At 52.2% G+C, this 9,168-nt stretch overlaps 2 protein-coding genes across 2 annotated transcripts in view; both read left to right on the forward strand.

Moving 5' to 3' along the window:
* LOC103474065 (stromelysin-3-like) overlaps positions 1 to 5,676 on the forward strand; it is a 10,915-nt gene extending 5,239 nt beyond the window's left edge. Inside the window, exons 2-8 of the mRNA XM_008424788.2 lie at positions 2,460 to 2,704; positions 2,831 to 2,974; positions 3,917 to 4,050; positions 4,129 to 4,343; positions 4,423 to 4,627; positions 4,749 to 5,009; positions 5,084 to 5,676. Of these exons, the coding sequence (XP_008423010.1) occupies positions 2,460 to 2,704; positions 2,831 to 2,974; positions 3,917 to 4,050; positions 4,129 to 4,343; positions 4,423 to 4,627; positions 4,749 to 5,009; positions 5,084 to 5,205 (1,326 nt within the window). The 3' untranslated portion in view covers positions 5,206 to 5,676. The remainder of the gene's footprint in view (positions 1 to 2,459; positions 2,705 to 2,830; positions 2,975 to 3,916; positions 4,051 to 4,128; positions 4,344 to 4,422; positions 4,628 to 4,748; positions 5,010 to 5,083) is intronic.
* A 2,445-nt stretch (positions 5,677 to 8,121) lies between these two features.
* Positions 8,122 to 9,168, forward strand: part of skp2 (S-phase kinase-associated protein 2, E3 ubiquitin protein ligase) — a 6,828-nt gene continuing 5,781 nt past the window's right edge. The window contains exons 1-3 of the mRNA XM_008424787.2: positions 8,122 to 8,333; positions 8,615 to 8,817; positions 8,892 to 9,003. Coding sequence (XP_008423009.1) covers positions 8,320 to 8,333; positions 8,615 to 8,817; positions 8,892 to 9,003 — 329 coding nt within the window. The 5' untranslated portion in view covers positions 8,122 to 8,319. The remainder of the gene's footprint in view (positions 8,334 to 8,614; positions 8,818 to 8,891; positions 9,004 to 9,168) is intronic.

Here is a 9,168-nt window from a genome sequence, read left to right on the forward strand (position 1 = left end):
GCTAACACTTAGCAGCTGGTATGCTAACACTTAGCAGCTGGTGCGCTAATACTTAGCAGCTGGTACGCTAACACTTAGCAGCTGGTACGCTAATACTTAGCATACCAGATAAAAATTATAAATCATTATAAACTAAGACAACTAAAATAAAAACATAAGATTGATAAACTAGGTTCACCTACCATATGCTAACACAGGGTTGGATACGCTAGGCTAACCGTAGCTAAAACAAGGTAAGCTAAGATAAACTATGATAAAGTAAGCTAAGCTAATGTGAGAGGATAAAATAACTGAGGAAAAACTCCAGATGCCAAACGTTTCTCCTTAAAGCAGCTCATTGAGCCTGGAGATCAGAGGCTTCACGACCTTTGACCTGCTTCATTTGAGGCGTTTGATCCGGGCTCATCAGTCAAGCCTGAGAGGAAAACACTTGCTGCTGCTGATACTTGGGACGTCCTGTGGTTAAATATTTACTCTGACATTCTTTCCGCTCCGCATCATCAACCTTCAGCCACACATGTTTCGTGTAATCAGGCCTGCAGCAGTTTTAACGCACGTCCTCTGCTTGGCGTCGCCTCGGCTCGCGCACGCAGCGGCCGCGTCGGTGCCGATGAGCTCATGCTGCAGCTCCAGCGGGGGATTTCCACACATCTGCGGCGCCGCAGAGGCCGAGCCGCAGGTTTCCACTCATGCGGGTTCCGACCTGCATCAAAGCCTGGGCCGTGTAAACAGCTGCTGGATGAAACGACGCCGGGCCCGTCTGTCCGCAGGTAGTTTCCACGCTGCTGGGTTCGGTGAGGCTGCGGCGCCGTGCCGGGACTCGTTGGACCCGCCGCTGCCGGCGGCTCAGGCTGCTGCGCATCGCCACCAACACCAGCCAGAGATAAACTCCCATCCAGCTGCTTCAGTGGCTACAAACGGGTCTGCTGGGTGATGCTTCAAGGCTCATTTGGTCCCTTAGCAAACTGACCTTTGACCCCATCAACCAGATTCTGGGTTAAATTTACTGTAATTAGCAGAAACTGGTCGATTATGTTGTGTTTGGATCGTCTTCCTGTTGGAAAAACCAACATGGACGGAGAGAGTCTGATTCACCAATGACTCATAAACGTCTCTGAACGGTTTGGACCGGAACAGTCAAAGTAAGGCTGTCAACCCAACAGCACCGAACCAGCTAATATGTTACTTATTGACGCTGTTACTGATGAAATCCCAGAGTTCCTGCCGCCGGCAGGTCGGCCCACAGCCTGGAACCGGACTCAGAACCTCCGGCTCGGATCTGAGGAACCAACGTTTTTACGGAAACGTTCAGAGCCGGCCTGTCGTGGTTCCGGGTCAGTCGGGTAAAGTCCAGCGTTCCGTGTCAAACGGCGGTTCTGGTAGGAAGCTGCAGCCGGGTTCGTCCTGCTAAAGCTAAAACGCTCCAGCCAGGAGCTTTCAAAGCTCTGCTGCGGCTGGAAAAGGTCTGGTTTCCATTCAAAACGTGAATTACTTCATTTATCAAGTACGGAAAGAAATCCCAGGTTTTCCAGGGTGGAGATGAAACCGCGGCAGAGGGTTAAACTGGATCTCACTGGTTAAATGAAACTGGTTTTCCTCGCAGAACAAAGGGACCAGCTGCTTTGTTCCCAGCTGTTGGAACTTGCTCCGGCCCATAGATCACAGCTTCACAGAAGGAATGAATGTGTGGATAATCTGTACAAACATGTTTCATGGAGAATGGAGGGCAGGACGACCTGATGAGGAGAACCAGGCCTTCGGTTAAACATTTCCCACGTTCCCTGAACACATCGCCTGGTGGATTTCTGATGGACCAAACACTGAAGTCGCCTCCCAGGAAGGTTTCCCAGGAGGTTAATCACCTCTGGATGGCCTGTGATCCGACCCAGGAGGAGCTGGTTTCTCCAAACGCTCGGCCCGCTGGCTCAGCGGTTCTCTGACTTCAGCCTGCTCAGCAGAACCAGAACCAGAACCAGCTGGTGTCAGTGTGAAGGAGGAGGATGACTGTCCCCAGACTCATCATCCCGTTATTACCGCTCTCAGTCACACTGCAGCTGTTCCTGGACACATGTAATCCACCAGGTTTGGACCGGAGCAGGTTCTGCTCTGCTAACTGACGTCACCGGGTCACGATGAGGCGCCATGATGGACGCCGTGGTCAGAAACCGAGTGGTTCTTGCCATCGTAGCCCAGGCTTCTGTTTGTTCACGTTGAGCTAACTTGGCTAGTTAGCTTGTAGCTAGCTTAGAAACCGACCCAAACCTTTCCCCTCCCGGCGCCTTCCCGACTTTCCCTGAATTCACCCCACGTGATTTCTTTCATTTTGCCTTAAATCGCGTTTCCTGTTTCACCGCAGCAGACTCAGCAGTCCAGATGCTAACCGCTAAAAGTACGCTAATGTTAGCATGTAGCACAACCTAATAAAGTCTTTAACAAATCAGAAACTGTCCTGTCTGCAGGGATCGCCTCGCAGCAACAGCCATGTTGTCCTAACGCGGAGCGGTCGGCACAAACAGGACACTCTGACCCAAGTGGACCATTCAAAGTCCGTTCTGGTGTCCAGAAATGAGACCGGGTTCTGGAGCCGTCCTCGCTGTGGAGTCCCAGACTACCCCAGAGTAACGCCGCTCAGCGGGTCAAAGGAGCGCGGCAAAAGGTTTGCTCTGTTTGGAGGACGCTGGGACAAAACCGACCTCACCTACCGGTAAGAAGCGACCTTCAACCCGACCCCTCCAGACCCTGAAGGTCATCTGAAGGTCGGCTGCAGTGTTGGACCCGAAGCCGTCCGTCCTTTTCTGGTTGTCACCCTTGAAAACATGTTCCTGTGCAGGATTGTTCGATTTCCCTGGCAGATGAGTGAAGACAAAGTTCGCCGCATCCTGGAGGAGGCCTTTGGGGTCTGGGGTGCGGTCACTCCTCTGACCTTCAGAGAGGTCATCAACGAGAGAGCGGACATCATCATCGACTTCAACAGGTAAGAAGCCCAACGCGGCTCGTGGTCTGCAGTCACCGCGTTTGAGGGAATATAAAGGACGTTCAGAGTAACCAGTCCTCAGCCTGACAGCTCCGGTTCTCTGCCAGACCGTCTTCGCTTCGACCTGCAAGAGGTCAGAGGTCACAGCCAGTCTGATGCACCTTCCCAGATTAGTTACAAAACCTGTAGACCGCCAAAGGTTTTCTGGCATCTGGTTTGAGTCTAGATCGATTTCTCTCGTTGAATTTCGACCGTCGAACAGAAGCAGTTATGATCCGTGATGCTGAGTTTAGCGACTCGGTAAAATCAGAGCCACATTTACAGGCCGAGTGGCAGAAAGGGAGTTCCGTAGTTCGCTGCTGCCTGGTGACCGTTTCTATAGCCAATGGTTTTCTGAGTCCCTACAGCAGTGGTGTCAAACTCATTTTTATTTTGGGCCAATCAAAAATCTGAACGTTCTTAAAGGGCCGGTTGCACCAGAATCTATTGATAAAACCAATAAAACTGTTAAAATATCAATAAATAGCTGTTCCTCTGGGATTTGTGATTATTTTAGTGTTTATTTTTGCAATCAAAATGACAGATTTTGTGGTGAATATTAAGAAATATTTGTAATCGTTATTCTTTTACAATATTTACGCTAATGTATGATGTTAAATGTGACTCCATCACTCGTCATATCGGTTACGGATTCAACGTTTTTGACCAATTTTCAGAAAATTAGCAGTAAAATCAGGAAAAAATGTGGAAATTTGTTGATTTTGTGATTTTTGCAGATTTGTGAAAAACTGGACGGACTTATTGATGTAATTTGGAGTCCAGAGGGCCACATAAAAAGCTGCGGCGGGCCAGATTTGGCCCCCGGGCCTTGAGTTTGACACCTGTGCCCTACAGGAACTGATTTATATCGGTCAGAGGATGAGATCGGTTGTTGTGTTGCAGGTACTGGCACGGTGACGACCTCCCGTTCGACGGTCCTGGAGGAATCCTGGCCCACGCGTTTTTCCCTCGCACGCTGAAAGAGGGAGAGGTCCACTTTGACTACGACGAACACTGGACGGTCGGCAACGGCGTCGGTAAGACGCCTTGGACGGTTCGTGTTTGTGTGTGCGAGGAGCTGGTGTGATCCCTGGATCGTCTTCGTCTTTGTGAAGGTACCGACCTCCTGCAGGTGGCGGCCCATGAGTTCGGCCATGTCCTGGGCCTGCAGCACTCTCTGGAGCCCGACGCGGTCATGTGTCCCTTCTACAGCGACTCCTACCCTCTGAAGCTCAGTGAGGACGACAGGAGGGGTATCCAGTATCTATACGGACCGCCGCGGCACGCGCCGCCTGACGTAGCCGACACCAACGAGATCCAACCCGAACTGGTGAGACCCTGATCCTGTTTGGACCTTCAGAGTCCTGATCCAGTTGTTTAAACGTTTGAACTGGTGTGTGTTTGCCCAGCCGGACGCCTGCAGGACGAGCTTTGATGCCGTGTCCATGATCAGGGGGGAGCTCTTCTTCTTCAGGTCTCGGTACGTTTGGCGAATCCGTGACGGGCGTCTGCAAGGCGGCTACCCGGCCTTGTCCTCGCGCCACTGGAGCGGCATTCCTGACTACATCGACGCAGCTTATGAAGACAAGTCTGGAAACATCTGGTTCTTCCAAGGTACAGAAGAAAAGCCAACACTTCTGCTCACGAAGCTGCCAGCAGAGTCTTCCCTCCTGAATAAAGGGTTCTTTGAGGTCCAGTTGGATCCAGACCTGAAGGGTTTGTGGTTCTGCTGCAGGCGACAGCTACTGGGTGTTCGACGCCGGGCGCAGGATTTCTGGCCCAGACTCCCTGCGGCGGCTCGGCCTTCCGGTCGCCGACATCCAGGCGGCTCTGCGGTGGGAGGACGGCCGCGCCGAGAAGGTCTACCTCTTCAAGTCTTCGTTTTACTGGTCCTTCAGCGTCCAGGAGAACCGCGTCAGCGACCTCCATCCGCGCAGCGCGCACGAGTGGGCGGGGCTTCCTGGACACGTCGACGCCGCCTTTCTGGACAGCTACGGTGAGACTCTGGGCCCGGTTCTGGAGAGACTCTGGTTCTGAGGGTTTCATCCATCGGACCTCTTTCTCCCTCAGGTTACGCCAACTTCCTGAGCGGGCTGTACTACTGGAAGCTGGACCCGGTGGCGCTGAAGGTGCTGGACGGGTACCCGCGCAGAATCGGGCTGGACTTCTTCGGCTGCTCTGAGTCGCCATAAACACGTAAACTGAGAATAATCTGCCGAGTTATTGCCGTTTCATGAACTCCTCACCTCGGGTACAACAGGAACCAGTCCCTCCCAGCTGCAGACCCCCGCCGGTTCTGATCCGGCCCAGTTGTCCTGGTGCGAGGAGCCCCATCCACTCACAGCCAGTCGATCAAATGGTCGCCAAGTTTGATTATTAAAGGTGCTATTTCAGGTCATGGCGGACGTAGAGCTACAGACCTAGAACCGACGTTTTTATTTTTCCATTTGTTTTATATTTAAAGTGTCTAATCAGTGCAGGACGCTGATGATTCCTCTGACCAGTAAAACATACTGGTGCTAAACCAGTTCTGGGCACTTTGAACTGGAACAGAAAAACATGAACTGGTCAAAACCCAACCAGACTGAGGATGTTCCCCTCCTGATGGTCCGGTCGACCCGGTTCTACTGGAACCAGAACATCTGCTGCACCTCCAGCTGCTCTGAGTCAAACCAACCTGTTCCCCTCCTGGCCTGTGGGGGCGCTGCACCAAGAGCCACTGAAGGAAACGACACTGAGAGCAACTTCCTGCTTCACCAGACGGAAACAAGATGGAGGACGTTGGAGGATTTCTGCTGCTAGCGCTAGGCTAGCATGTTAGCTTTGGTTGGATTTACCCAGAATGCCCTGCGCCGTAGTCCACTTCCTGCTTTTGGAGCGGCCTCTGGTCCGCTTGGCCTGGTTCACATTCAGACCAAACCAGACTGAGGACTGGAGGACAAGAGGTCAGAGGTCAGAGGTTGATAAGCGTTCACACCTCACCAACTGGCCCAGGCTTTGACTAGGCAAACGGACTGAACATCGCTGGTTCTGTTCAGGTTCAGTCGCTTCAATCCAACTCCAGTCCGTTTGCCTAGTCAAAGCCCAGTTCGGTTGGGGAGCTGTGAACGCTAATCGACCAAAACAGCTGAAACCTGGTCTGCGTTCGGTTGAACTCTGGTGCGGTTCCAGTGCATGAGGAAGTGGACCACAGCGCAGGGCATTCTGGGTAAATACAGTCACCGCTAACATGCTAGCTTAGCGCTAGCAGCAGAAATGGCTCCTGGTCTTTAGCCTAAACAGAAATCCTCCAACCGCTAAAATCTGACGCCTCCATCTTGTTTCCGTCTGGTGAAGCAGGAAGTTGCTCTCAGTGTCGTTTCCTTCAGTGGCTCTTGGTGCAGCGCCCCCACAGGCCAGGAGGGGAACAGGCTGGTTGGAGTCAGAACCTGGAGCTGGAGCAGATGGTGGAGCTTTTAAGAGTTTTTGACCGACCATCAGGAGGGAAAACATCCTTAGCGTGCTTTAATGTTGGTTTCTTAGGGGGTCCAACGTGTGGCCCAGGGGCCGTCTGTGGTCCTTGGAGTGATACTGTTTGGACTAGGCCGGTCAGACGATATGCCCACAAATTAAATCTCTCTAAAATGCAAAGCAAAGTTTTCCTCTGTTTAATTTTCAGTGAATTAAATTTTCTCCACAGAGACCCGATTCCACCTTAAGTTCAAACAGACATACTTCAACTAGGACACTTTCAGCCTAACTGGATTTTATTTAAGGGCATCAGAGTCAACGCCAGAATTTTAACTTTGTGAGAAATAACAATAATTTTCCATCAAATTTTAATAAAACATGAAAAGTTTGAGATCCTGAAGTGATGAAATGTGGGAAAGTTAGAAAACCGGCAGGTTCTGGATCTATAGATCTAGTAGATAGATCTACTATAGATCTATAGATCCGCTGGTTTCAGTGTCTGAAAGAGACAAAATAATAAATTTAAAGCTGAAAATGTCAAACAATCCAAAATGAAAATGTTTTAACTTTTCAAAATTAATCATTTCACACATCAGGATCAATCGGTCCAGATCAGAACCAGATCAGAACCAGATCAGAACCAGATCAGAACCAGATCAGAACCTGATCTGGTTCTGATCTGGTTCTGATCTGGTTCTGTGACGTTTCAACTTGTTTCTCTTTATATCTGAGTTTTTTTAAAAATAAAAATGATAAAGTTTCTCCTTTCTTGTTTTCTCTGTGATGATGACGCAGCTGAGCTGAATCTGCAGGTTCTGGTTCTGGTGTCGACCCGCTCCAGGTCGGTCAGAACCTGCCGGTCCCGTCAGCTGCTGATGGTTCCGATGTTCCTGCTGTCAGACTTTCCGTTACTTCACCGGAAAACATGCTGGATCCGTCCAGGAGCCCGGGTTCTAATCGGTTCTAATCGGGTCGAACCGGGTCAGACCGGGTTCTAATCGGGTCGAACCGGGTCAGACCGGGTTCTAATCGGTTCTAATCGGGTCAGACCGGGTTCTAATCGGTTCTTATCGGGTCGAACCGGGTCACACCGGGTTCTAATCGGTTCTAATCGGGTCAGACCGGGTTCTAATCGGTTCTTATCGGGTCGAACCGGGTTCTAATCGGGTCGAACCGGGTCAGACCGGGTTCTTATCGGTTCTCCTCGGGTCGGTGGCTCAGCGTACACCAGGAGCAGCTGCAGGAAGCCGTCCGGTTCCGACCCGGTCTGCCGGTCGGATTCCAGTTTCCCCTTTGTGTTGATATGAACTAAAAACAGTTTATTTTTAATTTTATATCAGTTTTATCTGGGAAACAAAAGCAGATCCCACCGGCTGGATGATTTTAAAACGACAGACATGAATAATAATGAGGAGGAGCTGCAGCTCAGAGCGACACCTGCTGGCTGTTGCAGAGAACTGCTACGTGGAGGAGTACGGAAGGCGAACAGGGACAAATTAGTAATAATCATTTATTAAATTCACTTTTATTGTTTTAGTTGGATTAAAACACATCAGGCCTGAACTGCAGCGGTTTGGAAATGCGGAGAAAAGGAAACTTCAACCAGAATAATCCGGATTAGAAGCAGGGAGATAATTTCTAACCGTCATTCCTCCTCCTGGCCGCCAGGGGGCGGCACGCAGCGCGGGGCACGCGTCACTCCGTGTCGACACGTCACTACGTCGTGAAAACAGGGCGCGCGTTCGGCGGTGGTGGCGGCGGGTTTAAAGAGTCTGATTTTGGAGCGCAGAGAGCAGGTTGAGGGTGAAACCCCGGGATTTGACGGCGGGATCATCGGGTTCCTGAGGAAACGCGGGATGTCGGAGGACAGGTAGGAAGCTGTGGTTCACCTTGCTGACGTCTTTCCGCCTCTTTATTCTGGAGGGAACGGCGCCGCTGACCAGCGGTCAGATTAACTGATCCACGGGATGAAGCTTCTCTGTCTGATTCTCAGTATCTGATTAGAACCTGATCAGTTTTCGTCCATAATGTGACGTCATTGGGGTAAAATGGCGCCGTTTCGGCTCTTTGTCCTTCCAGCCGTTTGACCCCAGATCACCAGTTAAACCAGTATGAACTGGCGCTGCTCTGACCTCTGACCTCTGCCTGCAGCCTTCCCCTGCAGCAGCTCTCCAGCCAGAAGCGGTTCGGCACCAAGCGGAAGAGCCTCGGTTCCGAGTCCACTCCGACCGACCTGGTGCTGCTGCGCTCCCCGCGGCCCAAGCAGCCCTGGCCGGCCTGCCTGGGGAAGGAGAACCAGGAGGCCCGGTTCGTCCTGGCCCGGAGGTCCCGCAGGAGGCGGCGGTCGGGCTCAGGTGGGGACCCGGTTCCGGTTCCGGTTCTGGTTCCGTAGGGTGGTCCAGGTGTGACTCCAGCTGTTTCCCTGCAGGTGTTTCCTGGGATCAGCTGCCGGACGAGCTGCTGCTGCGGATCTGCGGCTGCCTCCCGCTGCCGGACCTGCTGCGGGCTTCCGCGGTCTGCCGCCGCTGGCGCCGCCTGGCGTGAGTCCCGAACCGGGTCAGATGGGCCCCGAACCGGGTCCGATGGGCCCCGAACCGGGTCAGATGGGCCCCGAACCGGGTCAGATGGGTCCCGAACCGGGTCACATGGGCCCCGAAACGGGTCTCATGGGCCCCGAACCGGGTCAGATGGGTCCCGGACCGGGT

This window comes from Poecilia reticulata, linkage group LG12 (genome assembly GCF_000633615.1).
Source record: "Poecilia reticulata strain Guanapo linkage group LG12, Guppy_female_1.0+MT, whole genome shotgun sequence".
NCBI lineage: Eukaryota > Metazoa > Chordata > Actinopteri > Cyprinodontiformes > Poeciliidae > Poecilia > Poecilia reticulata.